Genomic DNA, 18,157 nt, shown 5'->3' on the forward strand with positions numbered 1-18,157 from the left:
CCTCAGCATCAGGGAAACGATGAAAGATTGAGAAGTATTTCCAAAGGCATGCAAACCGAAAGGTCAGTTCAATGAGGGGGTGAGGGCGGTGGGGTGGGGGGGAGCAAGCAAAGAAGCAGCTGAGAAGTCTTTGTGGCCCCAGGGAGAAGAGGCAGTGATGTCCACGAAAGGAAACCATGGCTATGAATTTCAGGGCATCAAGACCCTGTCAACACAGCTAATCCCTGCGGATGTTGGCTGAATAAGCCTTCAGTGACCAAACAGTGCACTGTGGAAACTGTGTCAGCCTCCAGCAGGCCAATTTGTCCTAATATTACACACTCTGCTGGCTCTGTTGCTAGACCCCCAGATCGAGGATCCACAGCGAGTGTCCCCCAACTCAATGAGGGTTGACACAGTGTGGTTAGTAAGTCAACAGAATTCAGAAACCAGGACCGGATTAAATAGATAGTTTTATTTTGGTGCCCTGGACTTCAAGCAGATTAAATAATCAAAAAGCCTAAGCCACTGGGGTCATGTTTGAATGCTACAGCTGTTCACCGAGGTTTGACAAACATTTTTTCTCTGGCTCGTCGGCTCAATGGGAAAGGCAGCGATGATCCTGGGGAGGGCGACGCTTTGAGAAAGAAGCGGGGAGCACAATCAAAAGATCCTCTTATGGAAAACAATCCCAGCCAGATGGAGACAAGGAAGGGGTTGTCCGGAAAGTGACAACTGTCCCCTACATTGAAGAAAAGCACTAGTAGGATTCAGAAAAAAAGTGAATGAAAAGCTGGACTTGGAGTTTGCCATGCCCTCGGTGTGTTGATCTGCAGATTAATAAAGGTGGGCTTCGGGTTCAACGGGTAAGCTGGTGGAGACTCAGTCATGGAAGGTGAGCCATGATTAATTCCCTCGCGCCTTAGAAAGTGGGACGCCCCTCAGGAAAGTATCTGTGGGAAGCCTGTTTTCAAGTTGTCTTTCTCAAAAGACCAAACAGATGTTAAAAATTGTCTCTGATAGAAGGATTTATGTTTGTGCCATGCTGGGTCAGAGGAAGGGGGAGGGGACCAATGTACACAGTCATGAATGGGTATGCAGTTGGCCTGTCATGGGCCATTTCATAGAGAACACAGTCCTTCAGGTTGGAGTTCATATATCATCCACTTGGAGGGGGTGGGTGGGAGTGGGAAGACTTTCTGAAACTAATTAATGCTTGAGACCCACAGCTAAATTGAGGGGTGGCAACTCTCCTCTAACCGGAAGATGCTTTGGCACTGAGATTTATATTTATTTACATTATAGAAAGGAAAGCAAGGGTTTTGCTCTTTGATATACTGGAAGAGGGAATGGGACTATGATGCTTTGCATCCCTTGAGTTAGACTAAACTGAGCAGAATCTCCTTCGGAAGGCTCTCCAAACATCTTCCCTCTTGCCCTAAAGAATTGTTCGCAGCAGCGGAGAATTGAAAGGACAAAGGGGAAAAGGCTCCATGCATTTGACAGCCACACTGTACATTTCCCCAGTTAAGGCCAAAATCAGACAAACAAATACACCAAAAAACCTCTCTCAAGAGCTTTCTCTACAAGCAGATAACCATCTTGAGTTTTAAATATTATTTTCTGGCTCTGTGAATTCCTCTACCAATTTAACAAAATGTCCTTGATGGATGTTTGCCATATTTTGAAACTCAAGTGTTAGGAAAAAAGAAGGGAGTGATAGAGCTACATGGGAGATTGACCTAGAAGCACCTAAGAAAATGTCAACTCAGCATCCTCTCTGAACTTGGCAAGGAGGTTCCTGTTGATTCTAGAGACCCCGTACACATTTCCACATAGCCAAAGAGCTCCGCGTAAGGATGTCTTCTGCAGCATCATTTGTCATGAAAGAATCTGCAACAACTCAAATGCTCGTCAGTATGAGAGTGGCTAAATATTAAATCTGGCATGGCCTCACCACGGAATACTCCACAGAAGTTAGAAGGAATTAATGAGCTCTCTATATAACCATGTGGATGGATCAGTTTTGAGTGACTAGATTAAACTGAAAATTAAACATGCCTATGATTATATTTATGTAGTTTTAAAAAAGACACTATGCAAAACATTACGTAGTACGTGTATGTATGTGTGTGTATGTAAAAGTATTTACAGGCAGTAAAGCACAGCAGGTAAGGACCCTGACAGACCCTGGAAGCAGACTGCTGGGTTCAAATCATGATTCTACTACTTCTGTGTGACCTTGGGCAAGTGATTTAGCTTCTCTGTGCCTAAGTTTCATCACCTTGAATAGAGGCATAATAATAGACCCCAAATTACAAGATTAGAAGGACTAAATTAATATATATAAAGAACATTCAATAGTGCCTGGATCAAAACATGAGCTATAAGGCTATTTCCACTTGTTGTTCCTCTTAAGTATTGTTTTTTTTTTTAACATCTTTATTGGAGTATAATTGCTTTATAATGGTGTGTTAGTTTCTGCTTTATAACAAAGTGAATCAGCTATACATATACATATATCCCCATATCTCCTCCCTCTTGCGTCTCCCTCCCACCCTCCCTATCCTACCCCTCTGGATGGTCACAAAGCACCGAGCTGATCTCCCTGTGCTTTGCAGCTGCTTCCCACTAGCTATCTATTTTACATTTGGTACTGTATATATGTCCATGCCACTCTCCCACTTCGTCCCAGCTTACCCTTCCCACTCCCTGTGTCCTCAAGACCATTCTCTACGTCTGCATCTTTATTCCTGTCCTGCCCCTAGGTTCATCAGAAGCATTTTTTTTTTAAATTCCATATATACGTGTTAGCATACGGTATTTGTTTTTCTCTTTCTGACTTACTTCACTCTTTATGACAGTCTCTAGGTCCATCCACCTCACTACAAATAACTCAATTTCGTTTCTTTTTATGGTTCAGTAATATTCCATTGTATATATGTGCCACATCTTCTTTATTCATTCATCTGTCGATGGACACTTAGGTTGCTTCCATGACCTGGCTATTGTAAATAGAGCTGCAATGAACATTGTGGTACATGACTCTTTTTGAATTATGGTTTTCTCAGGGTATATGCCCAGCAGTGGGATTGCTGAGTCATATGGTAGTTCTATTTTTAGTTTTTTAAGGAACCTCCATACTGTTCTCCATAGTGGCTGTATCAATTTACATTCCCACTAACAGTACAAGAGGGTTCCCTTTTCTCCACACCCTCTCCAGCATTTATTGTTTGTAGATTTTTTGATGATGGCCATTCTGACCAGTGTGAGGTGATACCTCATTGTAGTTTTGATTTGCATTTCTCTAATGATTAGTGATGTTGAGCATCCTTTCATGTGTTTGTTAGCAATCTGCATATCTTCTTTGGAGAAATGTCTATTTAGGTCTTCTGCCCATTTTTGGATTGGGTTGTTTGTTTTTTTGATATTGAGCTGCATGAACTGCTTGTATATTTTGGAGATTAATCCTTTGGCAGTTGCTTCATTTGCAAAAATTTTCTCCCATTCTGAGGGTTGTCTTTTCATCTTGTTTATAGTTTCCTTTGCTGTGCAAAAGCTTTTAAGTTTCATTAAGTCCCAGTTGTTAATTTTCGTTTTTATTTCCATTTCTCTAGAAGGTGGGTCAAAAAGGATCTTGCTGTGATTTATGTCATACAGTGTTCTGCCTATGTTTTACTCTAAGAGTTTTATAGTGTCTGGCCTTACATTTAGGTCTTTCATCCATTTTGAGTTTATTTTTGTGTATGGTGTTAGGGAGTGTTCTAATTTCATTCTTTTACATGTAGCTGTTCAGTTTTCCCAGCACCACTTATTTAAGAGGCTGTCTTTTCTCCATTGTATATTCTTGCCTCCTTTGTCATAGATTAAGTGACCATAGGTGTGTGGGTCTGCCTCTGGGCTTTCTATCCTGTTCCATTTATCTATATTTCTGTTTTTGTGCCAGTACCATACTGTCTTGATTACTGTAGCTTTGTAATATAGTCTGAAGTCCAGGAGCCTGATTCCTCCAGCTCCATTTTTCTTTCTCAAGATTGCTTTGGCTCTTCGGGGTCTTTTGTGTTTCCATACAAATAGTGAAATATTTTGTTCTAGTTCTGTGAAAAATGCTATTGGTATGTTGATAGGGAGTGCATTGAATTTGTAGATTTCTTTGGGTAGTATAGTCATATTCACAATGTTGATTCTTCCAATGCAAGAACATGGTATATCTCTCCATCTGTTTGTATCATCTTTAATTTCTTTCATCAGGGTCTTATAGTTTTCTGCATACAGGTCTTTTGTCTCCTTAGGTAGGTTTGTTCCTAGGTATTTTATTTTTTTTGTTGCAATGGTAAATGGGAGTGTTTCCTTAATTTCTCTTTCAGATTTTTCATCATTAGTGTATAGGAATGCAAGAGATTTCTGTGCATTAATTTTGTATCCTGCAAATTTACCAGATTCATTGATTAGCTCAAGTACTTTTCTGGTAGCATCTTTGGATTCTCTATGTAGAGTGTCATGTCATCTGCAAACAGTGACAGTTTTACTTCTTCTTTTCTGATTTGTATTCCTTTTATTTCTTTTTCTTCTCTGATTGCTGTGGCTAGAACTTCCAATACTATGTTGAATAATAGTGGCGAGAGTGGGTGACCTTGTCTTGTTTCTGATCTTAATGGAAATGGTTTCAGTTTTTCACCATTGAGAACGATCTTGGCTGTGGGTTTGTCATATATGGCCTTTATTATGTTGAGGTAAGTTCCCTCTATGCCTACTTTCTGGACGGTTTTTTTTATCATAAATGGGTGTTGAATTTTGTTGAAAGTGTTTTCTGCATCTATTGAGATGACCATACGGTTTTTATCCTTCAGTTTAAGATGGTGTATCACATTGATTGATTTGTGTATACTGAAGAATCCTTACATTTCTGGGATAAGCCCCACTTGATCATGGTGTATGATCCCTTTAATGTGCTGTTGGATTCTGTTTGCTAGTATTTTGTTGAGAATTTTTGCATCTATGTTCATTAGTGATATTGGCCTGTAGTTTTCTTTTTTTGCGACATCTTTGTCTGGTTTTGGTATCAGGGTGATGGTAGCCTCGTAGAATAAGTTTGGCAGTGTTCCTCCCTCTGCTATATTTTGGAAGAGTTTGAGAAGGATAGGTGTTAGTTCTTCTCTAAATGTTTGAAAGAATTCACCTGTGAAGCCATCTGGTCCTGGACATTTGTTTGTTGGAAGATTTTTAATCACAGTTTCAATTTCAGTGCTTGTGATTGGTCTGATTATATTTTCTATTTCTTCCTGGTTCAGTCTCGGAAGGTTGTACTTCTCTAAGAATTTGTCCATTTTATTCGCATAGAGTTGCTTGTAGTAATCTCTTATGATCCTTTGTATTTCTGCAGTGTCAGTTGTTACTTCTCCATTTTCATTTATAATTCTATTGATTTGAGTCTTCTCCCTTTTCTTTATGAGTCTGGCTAATGGTTTATCAATTTTGTTTATCTTCTCAAAGAACCAGCTTTTAGTTTTATTGATCTTTGCTATCATTTCTTTCTTTTTCATTTATTTCTGATCTGATTTTTATGATTTTTTTCCTCCTGCTAACTTTGGGGTTTTTTTGTTCTTCTCTAACTGCTTTAGGTGTAAGGTTAGGTTGTTTATTTGAGATGTTTCTTGTTTCTTGAGGTAGGATTGTATTGCTATAAACTTCCCTCTTAGAACTGCCTTTGCGGTACCCCATAGGTTTTGGGTCACTGTGTTTTCATTGTCATTTGTTTCTAGGTACTTTTTGATTTCTTCAGTGATCTCTTGGTTATTTAGTAGTGTATTGTTTAGTCTCCATGTGTTTGTATATTTTACAGATTTTTTCCTGTAATTGACATCTAGTCTCATAGAGCTGTGGTTGGAAAAGATACTGATACGATTTCAATTTTCTTAAATTTAACAAGGCTTGATTTGTGACCCAAGATATGATGTATCCTGGAGAATGTTCCACAAGCACTTGAGAAGAAAGTGTATTCTGTTGTTTTTGGATGGAATGTCCTATAAATATCAGTTAAGTCCATCATGTTTAATGTGTCATTTAAAGCTTGTGTTTCCTTATTTATTTTCATTTTGTATCATCTGTCCATTGGTGAAAATGGGGTGTTAAAGTCCCCTACTATTACTGTGTAACTGTCGATTTCCCCTTTTATGGCTGTTAGCATTTGCCTTATGTATTGAAGTGCTCCTATGTTGGGTGCATAAATATTTACAATTGTTATATCTTCTTCTTGGATTGATCCCTTGATCATTATGTAGTGTCCTTCTTTGTCTCTTGTAATAGTCTTTATTTTAAAGTCTATTTTGTCTGATATGAGAATTGCTACACCAGCTTTCTTTTGATTCCCTTTCAAGGAGTATCTTTTTCCATCCCCCCGCTTTCAGTCTGTATGTGTCCTTAGGTCTGAAGTGGGTCCCTAGTAGACAGCATATATACGGGTCTTGTTTTTGTATCCGTTCAGCCTGTCTATGTCTTTTGGTTAGAGCATTTTATCCATTTACATTTAAGGTAGTTATTGATATGTATGTTCCTATTACCATTTTCTTAATTGTTTTGGGTTTGTTATTGTAGGTCTTTTCCATCTCTTGTGTTTCCTGCCTAGAGAAGTTCCTTTAGCATTTGTTGTAAAGCTGGTTTGGTGGTGCTGAATTCTCTTAGTTTTTGCTTGTCTGTAAAAGTTTTAATTTCTCCGTCGAAACTGAATGAGATCCTTGCTGGGTAGAGTAATCTTGGTTGTAGGTTTTTCCCTTTCATCACTTTAAATATGTCCTGCCACTCCCTTCTGGCTTGCAGAGTTTCTGCTGAAAGATCAGCTGTTAACCTTATGGAGATTCCCCTGTATGTTATTTGTTGCTTTTCCCTTGCTGCTTTTAATATTTTTCCTTTGTATTTAATTATTGATAGTTTGTTTAATATGTGCCTTGGCGTGTTTCTCCTTGGATTTATCCTGTATGGGACTCTCTGTTCTTCCTGGAATTGATTGACTATTTCCTTTCCCATATTAGGGAAGTTTTCAACTATAATCTCTTCAAATATTTTCTCAGTCCCTTTTTTTCCCTCTTCTTCTTCTGGGACCCCTATAATTCGAATGTTGGTGCATTTAATGTTGTCCCAAAGGTCTCTGAGACTGCCCTCAATTCTTTTCATTCTTTTTTCTTTATTGTGCTCTGCAGTAGTTATTTCCATTATTTTATCTTCCAGGTCACTTATCAATTCTTCTTCCTCAGTTATTCTGCTACTGATTCCTTCTAGAGAAGTTTTAATTTCATTTGTTGTGTTGTTCATCATTGTTTGTTTGCTCTTTAGTTCTTCTAGGTCCTTGTTAAACGTTTCTTGTATTTTCTCCATTCTATTTCCAAGATTTTGGATCATCTTTACTATCATTAGTCTGAATTCTTTTTCAGGTAGGCTGCCCATTTCCTCATTTGTTGGGTCTGGTGGGTTTTTACCTTGCTCCTTCATCTGCTGTGTGTTTCTCTGTCTTCTCATTTTGCTTAACTTACTGTGTTTGGGGTCTCCTTTTCACAGGCTGCAGGTTCATAGTTCCCGTTGTTTTTGGTGTCTGCCCCCAGTGGGTAAGGTTGGTTCAGTGGGTTGTGTAGGCTTCCTGGTGGAGGGGACTGGTGCCTGTGTTCTGGTGGATGAGACTGGATCTTGTCTTTCTGGTGGGCAGGTCCACGTCTGGTGGTGTGTTTTGGGGTGTCTGTGACCTTATTATGATTTTTTAGGCAGCCTCTCTGCTAATGGGTGGGGTTGTGTTCCTGTCTTGCTAGTTGTTTGGCATAGGGTGTCCAGCACTGTAGCTTGCTGGTTGTTGAGTGGAGCTGGGTCTTAGCATTGAGATGGAGACCTCTGGGAGAGCCTTCACCGTTTGATATTATGTGGGGCCGGGAGGTCTCTGGTGGACCAGTGTCCTGAACTCGGCTCTCCCACCTCAGAGGCTCAGGCCTGACACCCGGCTGGAGCACCAAGACCCTATCAGCCACTTGGCTGCCAGTGTTGGAGGGTCTCCTGCAAAGGTGGGGGTGGCTGTGGCTCACCATGGGGACAAGGACACTGGCAGCAGAAGTTCTGGGAATTACTCCTTGGCATGAGCCCTCTCAGAGTCTGCCATTAGCCCCACCCTACATGACTCTTTTGAATTATGGTTTTCTCAGGGTATATGCCCAGTAGTGGGACTGCATTGTCTTTAAAAGGCCTGGAGGGATACACTAGTAAATGGTAGGGAAGAGGGGCTTCCTGTTGGAAAACACGATGTGGGTGCTAATCAAAGGGAGTTCAACGGTATTAGTAATGCACTGTTTCTTTGAGTTAAAGAAAAAAGAGATGAAAGAAATATGGCAACCTATGAATAACCGACAGAACTTTGTTATAGGAACATGGGTGTTTATTATATTATTTTTAATGCTTTTCTTTGTTTTTAAAATCTCTTGAATAAAAAAGGAGTAGAGACGGTCATCATTCATAGAATTATTATACCTGCAAAGATGAACATCAATTTGTAAGAATGTTTCAGACCTGCCCTATCCAATATGGACCACTAGCACCATATGGCTATTTAAATTTTAACTGATTAAAATTAAATGCAAATAAAAATTCAGTTCCTTGGTTGCAGTAGTCACATTTCAAGAGCTCAGCAGCCACATGTAGCTAATGGCTACCATATTAAACAGTAGATATAGATCATTCCAATCAGCATAGAAAGTTCTATTGGACAGCACTGACCTGCGGCATACTTGTAAGAAATGTGAATATCTGAACTCCTTATCATTCTTCTAAACTTCTGGTCCCAGATAATTCTGCTGCATTGTACACAGGGCATGTGCCCCCCAAATTATTTTTTCACATTTCTACTTGATATCCTGTTTCATCTACCTTCCAGTTACCTGTGAATTTAAAGGGAAGCAAATGCTGACACCACTTACAAACTGGTTCCTATCCCAGTTTCTTTGTTTGTTGTAGGTGAACTGCTCCTGCTCTCAAGTATGATTTTCCTGCTCCCAGTGGTGTGCGGCTGCCCAGAGAGGTGCCGCTGTCACTCACCTTCGAATTTTGTAGACTGCAGCCGGCAGGATCTGGCTGAAGTCCCTTCCGATCTGCCTCCGCAGACTCTAACCCTGCACTTACAAGATAACCAGATACGTCAGCTTCCGGCTTCTGCATTTAAGTCAGTGCCACAGCTCACAACCTTGAACCTGTACAACAATTCTCTTTCAAATCTGACCTCCGGAGTTTTCCATGGACTTCAGCACTTGCGGGTCTTAAACCTAACCCAGAACTCCCTGCATTCCCTGGAAAGCAGACTTTTCCATTCCCTCCCACAGCTGAGGGAACTTGATTTATCATCAAACAACATAAGCCACCTTCCCACATCCCTGGGTGAGCCTTGGGAGAACCTAACTGTATTTGCGATCCAACAAAACCAGCTTCAGCAGCTCGACCGAGCCCTCCTAGAATCCATGCCCAGAGTGAGGCATTTATTTCTCAAGGACAACCTCTGGAAATGCAACTGCCACTTGCTCAGTCTTAAACTCTGGCTGGAGACGTTTATCTATAAAGGTCAGTAACGCCTATCTGTGTGTTACCAGCCTAGGATGAACCTCATCTGTTCTCTGCATTAGAAAGGATGTTGAGGAGTGTTTGAGGGATCCATGTAAGCTTTTTCACACTGATGTCATTTCACGGTATGGCAAAAGAGGCAAGTGAGTCATTAGAGGGTGTTTAAATTCAGGTATTTAAATTCATCTACAGATACGATTCATGGAGATAACTTTCCACTTTTTTTTTCTTCCCACCCCAACTTTCCACTTTTTGATTAACAACACCATTAAGTTATTAATCTGGGAAATGTAGGCCCTTAAGAAAGAGGGAATTTCAATCATCACCTAAATAATTACTCAACTCTGAAGTGACACCAAATTTTGATTTTCAAGTGTGATCCAAGTGGGCATGTTATCTCTCCTTAGGACTTTCCCCCCTTCTTTGTCTGCTTCTGACCATTTGACAGCTGTGAATCTTCCCTGAGATTATCCATTCTGCTTTAGCAAACACCACTGTTACTGACACTGGATACAGTAGGGTACCCTCTCCAAAGGGAACTACTCTTTCTTTAACCAGGTATCAAAAGCAAAGCAAGAGATCCCAGAATATAAAAGATGAGGGGATCTAGAAATCACTCAGGGGTCAGCAAACCATAACCCAAGAGCCAAATTTGCCCCACCTCCTATTTTTGTAAGTAAAGTTTTGTTGGAACACATCCACACCCATTTATTATCTACTGTCTGTGGCTGTTTTGCATTATAAGGGCAAAGTTGAATAGTTGGGACAGAGACTATGGCAAGGCTTAAAATGTGAACTATTTCTGGCTCTTTATAGAAAAGTTTGCCAACCCCTTCTAACTCAATGCTAGCCTATTATCAATGGGAAATGGAGGCCCAGAGATGTTCAGTGACTTGACCAAGGTCACAGAGTAGAAGCACAGACAAGAGTAGAATGAGTGGCTTTAAGTCTTGGCTCTGCATTCTTTCCTCTACATCACAGTGTTTCTTTCCTCCTAACTTTTAAGTATCATTCATTCATTCATTCATCCTATACTTGAGTGAATCTTATGTGCCAGGGACATTTCTAGGCACTGAGAAAAGGTCAGTGAACAAGAAAATCCCCACCATCATGGGCATTACATTCTGACAGTAGAAACATGTTAAAAAAGACAAATATATACCATGTTCAGATAGCAGTTAGTGCTAGAGGTGGGGTAAGGGGAGAGAGTAATGGGATGGGGGTTCCACTTCAGATGGGAAGGACAGGGAAGGCCCCTCCAAGGAGGTGACATGGGGGAGAACTGGAACAATGAGGGGAAATGAACCATGAGATAACTGGGGGAAAGAACAGCAGTGGAAGGCCCTGACGGGAAAGTAAGCATGGCTCCACTGAGGGACAGAAAGAGGGACAAATGAGTGGCTAGAACAGAGGAAGGGAGTGAGAGAGGATACGGCAGCACAAGTACCCAGGAGTTGGGTCATGTTGGAACGTAGAGAGCAGGCTGAGACATTTGGATTTTATTTTAGGCGAGATGGAAATCTCTTGAAGAATTTTAGTCAGGGGAACAATATGATCTGATTACATTTTAAAAGGTCACTCTGGTGACTCTAGGGAGAGTAGACCAAAAGCTACAGAAGAAGAAGCAGGGGGATGAGGGAGAAAGTGATTTCAGTCATGCAGGGAAAAGATGACGGTGGCCCAAACCAGAATGATGAGAAATTATCAAATTTGGGAGATATTTAGAATATTGAACTGATAGAAATTACTAATGGGTTGGCGTGGGAGATAAAGAAAAGAGAGTATATTATAGGAAATTCAATTTTGTTTTGTCCTTCAGGAGTAACCAGATAAATGGTGATGCCAGTAGCTGATAAGGGGCAGGCTGGGGAATAGGGGAAATGGGCAAGTATGTGTAGGAGGTGGTAAATCAAGAACTCAATGTGGGGCGTGTCAAGTTTGAGATGCCCATTACATAGCCAAGGAGTGCTGTTGAGTTGGTGGCTATATATTTGAGCCTATAATTTGGGAAGATATCAGAGCTCCAGAAATGAATTAGGGAATCAACAGGGTCTAGATGGTTGCAGCAGTTACACAGAAGGAAGCGGAAGAGAGCACATGAGTTCAAATAAATAATATTGAATTAAGAATCTCTCTCAACAGTATAATAGCCAATAGGTTATCATTACCCAGCTGATCTTCAAGCTGACCTACAACAGAGGCCATATAATGTGACAAAAATCTTTCTTATAGGAGGTTGCAAATAAAAGTGTTCACATCTAGAGGTGAAGTGGCTTCAGCTATTGTGTTCTAGACTAAATGGTAAGCATAAGCCAAAGCATCAGAGAAAGATGGTTTTCATCAATTAAAAATATTTCTTGACAAAAAATATTTCTCAGGTCTAGGATATTAGAAGCAACATAGGGTGTGATATAGCTCCCCCTACTCAGCCACAAACTCACTGGTGATCTTCAGGCAAATTAATGCCCCTCACTAGCCCCCAGTGTCACCAGATGGAAACTGACAGTGTTAAGCCAGGGAGTTCCTAAGGCCCGTTCTGGTCCTCAGATTCCACAGTGCAGTTCAACGCTCCCTCATGGTGGAGCTGCCCCGTCCAGATGACAGTCTTTCTCTGGAGGAAGGCAAAATTTACTTGGGATAACAAGACTTGGGTGTCCCAAAATAACTAAATAAAACCCCCGAGTGAATGTAGGAGACAACCTGACTACTGATGCATTGAATAAAGGCAAAATAAGGGAATAGGTATTTGTCAGGACCTTAGTTCCCACGACGGGGGAACAAAGTATATGGAGGATGAAGCAGGGGGTTTTGTGGCCTAGAAGTGTCATTCATTGGTTCCATTGGCCAGAACTCAATCACGTGGCCCCAATCTGACCACAAAGGGTGGGGAAATTTCATCTTCCTGTGGACCCGACAGCCAAAAAACATGCTTTGATGAATACCTAATAATGTCTCCTCCACAAAACCATGCACATAGATTTCGTAATTAGCATTCCTCTCTCTCCGTTCATAACTAAACAAATCATCTTTATGCGGACAGCTAACTCTATTAAACATTTATTCCGGGCTAGGAATTGTGCTAAATACTTGATATACTTTATCCAACTGAGTCCTCAAAGCAATCTTGTGAGGTGGATTTCATTATTACCCCAGTCTCCCACTTTCCAGATGAGCAAGCAGAGGCACAGAATGGTCAAGTAACTTGCTTAGGGTTGCACAGCAAAGTAATGGTCAGACTCAAGATTTGAATCCCATTTCTTCCCAAGACAGGGGTTAAGAGCTGCTAGTGGACAGATGATGAATAATGAGAGCGCTTGGAAAGCTGGAGCTTCTTGCACTGTCAGCTTCTCTGAATCCAGAAGAGACTGAGACCCTCAAGCTATCATCTGCAGATTTGCTTCCTGGGGTCATGGCTGAGGAGATGGTGGTGGAAGGCTGGGAAGTGAGTCCTGGCTAAGGACACAGGAGGCCACGGAGCTCTTGGTGGCCATAACCCCTGCCTTCCAGCAATATCCCAGACTCTAGTCTGTGTATTCTCCTGGCTCTGTGTCCTGAGGCCATGCCTCCCACCCTAACATTGAACAGCAGGAAGCCTGGAACTGGAGAAAGACAGAGCTTACCCCTGAAGTTACTGGGTGAACCGCCCCAGTCTAGGTCTAGGTCAGCTGGTGGAATTGCTGGTCCCATGGCAGGTGGCCTTTCTTCCCCTGATTAAAGTCTCAGTGCTCTTTGGCTGGGTTAAATATGGTTACTTCTTCTCAAGCCCCCACACTTCTTTCTGCTCTCTGGCCTTCTGCTTTACAACCAGCTTCCAGGCAGAGTATTGAAACGGTCTCTGAGACAGGGATCCTTAATCACGGTGCAGCCTGATGGCGCCTTGGGCTCATCCAGAACAGGCACCCCGCACCTCTGGCCTCCTGCACCTCAGCTCAGGAAAGGAGAAAATTCCTGTTATCTTTTTCACTTTAGAGTTGAGGCTCTTGCCTCAGGGGATCACTGAAGAAGCCAGGACGGGCCCAAGAGACTCTGGCAATAGGTGACTCAGTTCAAGCAGTAAGAGCAAAAAAAGGTATGAGTTGAATTTTGTCATGGCCACTAACCCCAGTGTGACCTGGGCCACAATAACCCTTGAACTGCAGAATGGCCCCATCTACTAATACGGCCATGGTAAGACTCGGCTTATAAGGCTCAGACAGAATGGATGTGAAGGCATTCCCAAAACTCTGAAGTGTTATACAAAGGAAGGTTCTAATAACATTGAAGTGACACGCTCCTGCACGGGAACTTCTGGTATAGTTTCATAATTCACCTACGATGTGTACAAAGAATCTCCGGTCTAACTTGGCTAAAATTGGTGCCAGGCTTCATGGGGGTGAGATTCTACTGAGGGTCACGTGTTAACTCCACTGACCTCAGGATGCTCCAGAGAGGAGGAAGTAGAGAGAGGCGGTAAGTGTAGCGGGGGAAAACTGGGATTACAGGAGAGGGCTGGGTTTCGGTGTTGATCTATCCACTTATGACCTGAATGTCCTTGGATAAGAATTACCCATTAGAGCAGAGTTGTGAGGACTTATCTAACAGTGCTTTATAAACTATCAAGTCAGATACAAATAGGATGTTTTCATAGCAAAAAATTTAGTCAGAGAAGTTTATCTGCCTGAGGTCAAATAGTAAATTGGTGGTCAAATTTGGCCAGGATGAAATCTGTTAGCTCAGTGTTCTTTCTAGAAAAGAACTTCTAGGCACTCAAATTCTCCCTGAACAATAGTAGTCCACACACCTGAGGAAATTAATCCCCTTAGAGAGAATGGAAATTGAGTCTAATAACCCATTAGAAAGTTCAATACTTGAGACTTCCTTGGTGGTCCAGTGGTTGAGACGCCACGCTCCCAATGCAGGGGGCTCAGGTTCCATCCCTGGTCAGGGACCTATGATCCCGCATGCCACACGGCAAGGCCAAAAAAAAAAAAAAAAATTGAGAAAGTTTGGTACTTGAAGTACTAAATGTTTCGAGGTCTGAGGAGACACGTTAATTGTATTTAATCCCATGAACGTAACTCATATTCCCGTCAAACCTTCAGATACACAAAGCACTCACAGGACCACTGACCTCCCGGTATGGTATCACTGAAGAGTGTTGGTAGAGACAGAGGGTCTTTGTAATTAACACATAACATCACAACGAAAGACATTTGTTTTATTTATTTATTTTTTAGATCTCCGGTGGGAATTTGGCATAATAGATTTCTTGTGTGGCAGGGCTCATTAGGGCATGCAACAGTGCCCTCAGGCTGGCCTCCAGCGCCCCTTCCTGTCAGCTTTTGCATTGTTACTCCCTTGGCATTTATAAGGTAAAGGTGACTTGGCCTCTAATGAATTCTTGGTCATACATAATTGTCCATTTAGTGTGTGGCATTTTTAGCATTTAGCCAATTTAGAAATCCTAAAATCATAAAATACGGTTGTTAAATTCTTTGACTCCAGGAAAAAAAAAAAAGGTGTTTTATAAATTCCATCTGCCTAAGTGTTTACAGGTTGAGGATTTGGGAGTTTGGTTGTATCAGGCTCTGTTATCATTCTTTGCTTTTGTTTCTCAAAGGGGGAATAACAGACAGCATCATCTGTGCCTCACCGGACACCTGGAAGGGAAAGGACCTCCTTAAAATCCCTCACGAGCTGTACCAGCCCTGCCCTTTTCCTTCTCCAGACCTGCAGTCTTCACAGGTGCAGCAGCTAGGTGCTGCCCACCGGGCTGTCCCCAGGCCCCCTGAGAGCCACAGCTCAGGGGAGCGAGACCACTGGGGGTGTGAGATCAAACCCAAGCCGAGGCCAGCCAGTCTGCGCCACGCCATGGCCACCATCGTCATCGCAGGGGTGGTGTGTGGGATCGTGTGTCTCATGATGTTGGCGGCTGCCATTTATGGCTGCACCTATGCAGCTATTACCGCCCAGTACCATGGGGGACGCTTGGCTCAGATCAATGAGCCTGCGAAGACAGAAGGAAAAGAGCTGTTTGACAGCTCAACGGCCTGAGAGCTTTCATCTCAAATAGAAATAATCATTATAGGCCAGAAGAAAGTTTCTGAGTAGGGTTGATATCAGGTTCACTGTTACTGCCTCATTTTCTTTTTCCAAAAGGAAAAAAAAAAAGAAAAAAAAAAGATGTGTCTGTAAAAAAAGACAATATTCCTGGGAAGAAATTTATGTTGAGATTTTTTTTAAATGCCATAGTTGAAACAGAGATGATAACTTGTGCTCTGCGCCTGAGAAGTTATGACAATATTCTATGTGGGGAAGGCTGTCCACAGAGAAAGGGAAGATTCATCTCTTTCAAGGTACTCTTCCCTGCATTAAGTTGCCTTTACAGGGCAGCAGAAATACAAACACGCGTGCCAGCATTCCTGGCAGCTTTATGGTCCACTGGAAAACTGCCCAATTTTGAGTGCCTGGGAAGAAGTTGGCAATCTTACCCAATGGGCACTGAGTGCTTCTATAGTCCAAGTTCATGCTAGACCGGTGATACTTTTAGATGTTAGGTATGTTATATATTTAGCGAAAGCGTCTGTTCGTTGGGAATTTTGTAGCTTGCCACAAGAGTCAGATTATATTTAATTTTCTAAATCAGAAAACCATTTGGGGCTTTCCAGGCCACAGAAGAAGAAGAGGGCTCCATGACTGGATAATAGGACTCAGGCCCAGGGTCTGGGGAAGTTTTCTGATGCAAGGGTAAATAACATATAAACAAACACAAAGAGGATGGGGTGGCGGAATTCAAGGCACATATTACCCAAAGGCCATATCCACCAGGCGATTGGAACCTTCCATTTATAACTCTCACAGCAGGAATGAATTTAGGGTGGGCTGAGAGCGAGATAATGGCTTATGTGTATCTGTATCTACGTACATAGTGTGCAGAGTGCATAGGCTTGTTCAACCACACCCACACATAAACATACTCAGAGCAATCAGTTTACCCACTAATGAAATGCAGCCGCGGCAGGGTGGAAGCCAGCAGCTGTTGACCACCACCCAGATTGTCTACTCAACACTCTGGGATAGGAAGTCAGAGGAAGTCTGAAGAGAGCGGGAATTATCAAGAGGCTGGAGATACGTGGCAGCAGCCGTCCTGAACATTATTTAGGCTGGGGTTTGAAAAAATCAGGTGTGGCTTGCTTGACTCCACAGACACGGTCCTGAAGAGCTGCATGCAAAGGAAATTTTTGTAAATTGAATCATCATTTTAATGCAGTAGGGGAGCTCGCTATTTAAAGGAACCTTTCATGGAATCTTTCTGTAATGGCAATAATTGGCTCCAGATTTATGTATTTTGTAAATTTGCATTTTCTCATGCTAGGATTTCTTAAAGTAGAATCTACCTGCTCTCTCTCTCTCTCTCATGATGTCCCATCTCATACTTAGTCACCTGTTAGTATTAAAATCATTTTACACAGAGGAGTTAAGGACTTGGCAAAAGCAAAGAATAGCAAATACAGGGCAAGCTGTCCCTCCAGAGGCCTTGACAGACATCACTAATCAATCCCAGCACTCCTCCCTGAGCCCTGATGCACCACAGATGCCTTCTTAAGACAGCACTGGAAGGCAACCAGAACTAATCAACTGGAATTGGTTCAAAGGATAAAACATATTTGTCATTCAGGGTACTGGCCCTATATTCACTCTTGCAGGCCATGTAAAAGTTGCTTGGATCCTAAATCAGCAGTCCATTCCATAACCTGGCATGTGAATGGGCGGTCCATTCAGCCTGGAATATTGTTTCCCTGTCTGATGTGGCCAAAGCCTTGCCCAACAGTATAAAGAGGCCAAGGGAAAGACGGATGAACCTACCCTAGCCTACCCTGAAGGACACAGAGGCCATCTATACCTGCTCACAGTGCTTCACAACTAGTGTGGGCTGCCCACACGCACAAGTTAAAGATGGGCCATCTCTTTGGAGCAGCAACTTTGCTAAATGATTCTTCTGGGGAAAAAAGTATAAATTTGATGTTAATTTTTTCTGAGTATTAAAATAAACCTGGGTACGTTAAAGAGTAGTTTGAAAAATTAGCATGGATTTTAAGGTCAAAAAGAGATTCCAGAGAAAGTCAGTTGCTGCATCAGCTCCATCCCAAGCCTGGTGCCTCCTTTCTGCTCTGCTTCGTGCACCACTTCAGTGGGAGAGACTGAGCATCTGGTCTAAGGTTGTAGGGATTACTTTCCAGGTGGAAAAAAAATCTTTCTTTCCCTTGCCCTGGACCATGAGTCCTTGGCCAAGAAAGCACTATGAGAAAGGAAATCGAGAAGATCTTTTTATATGTCGTCCTCATTTCACCAAATGTTTCTGGAGTTCGTACTACGTACCAGGCATGGTGAGAGGTGTTCTCGTGAACATTCATGTAATCTTGGCAACCATGCTGTGAGATCCTTGAACAGATATTACATAAGCTGGGAACTACTGAGGCCAACCACAAGAGCCTCTTCTCATTGCTGTGATTTAAGACATGCAGTGCACTGTGCTCTGCCGGAGGCCTGGTGACTGTACAGGTCAATCCCGTCCCCCTGGCCACAGTGATTACATGACAGAGCTTCCAATCCACCG

General features: G+C 42.1%; 2 protein-coding genes across 2 annotated transcripts in view; one reads left to right on the top strand and one right to left on the bottom strand.

The window, feature by feature from the left end:
* CACNA2D3 (calcium voltage-gated channel auxiliary subunit alpha2delta 3) overlaps positions 1 to 18,157 on the bottom strand; it is a 774,181-nt gene that overhangs the window by 118,080 nt on the left and 637,944 nt on the right. The gene's annotated exons all lie outside the window — the stretch shown is intronic.
* On the top strand, positions 798 to 15,594 carry LRTM1 (leucine rich repeats and transmembrane domains 1). The gene is made up of 3 exons (XM_028164674.2): positions 798 to 874; positions 8,965 to 9,561; positions 15,161 to 15,594. Exons 1-3 carry the CDS (start codon positions 868 to 870, stop codon positions 15,592 to 15,594), a joined length of 1,038 nt encoding a protein of 345 aa, XP_028020475.2. The 5' UTR covers positions 798 to 867.

Source organism: Balaenoptera acutorostrata, chromosome 10 (assembly GCF_949987535.1).
Source record: "Balaenoptera acutorostrata chromosome 10, mBalAcu1.1, whole genome shotgun sequence".
NCBI classification, from domain to species: Eukaryota; Metazoa; Chordata; class Mammalia; order Artiodactyla; family Balaenopteridae; genus Balaenoptera; species Balaenoptera acutorostrata.

Bases quoted from the DNA above. Each gene is read 5' to 3' on its own strand.
- LRTM1 (XM_028164674.2), top strand. The intron at 9,562-15,160 runs GTCAGTAACGCC...TGTTTCTCAAAG, and splicing joins GGAGACGTTTATCTATAAAG to GGGGAATAACAGACAGCATC.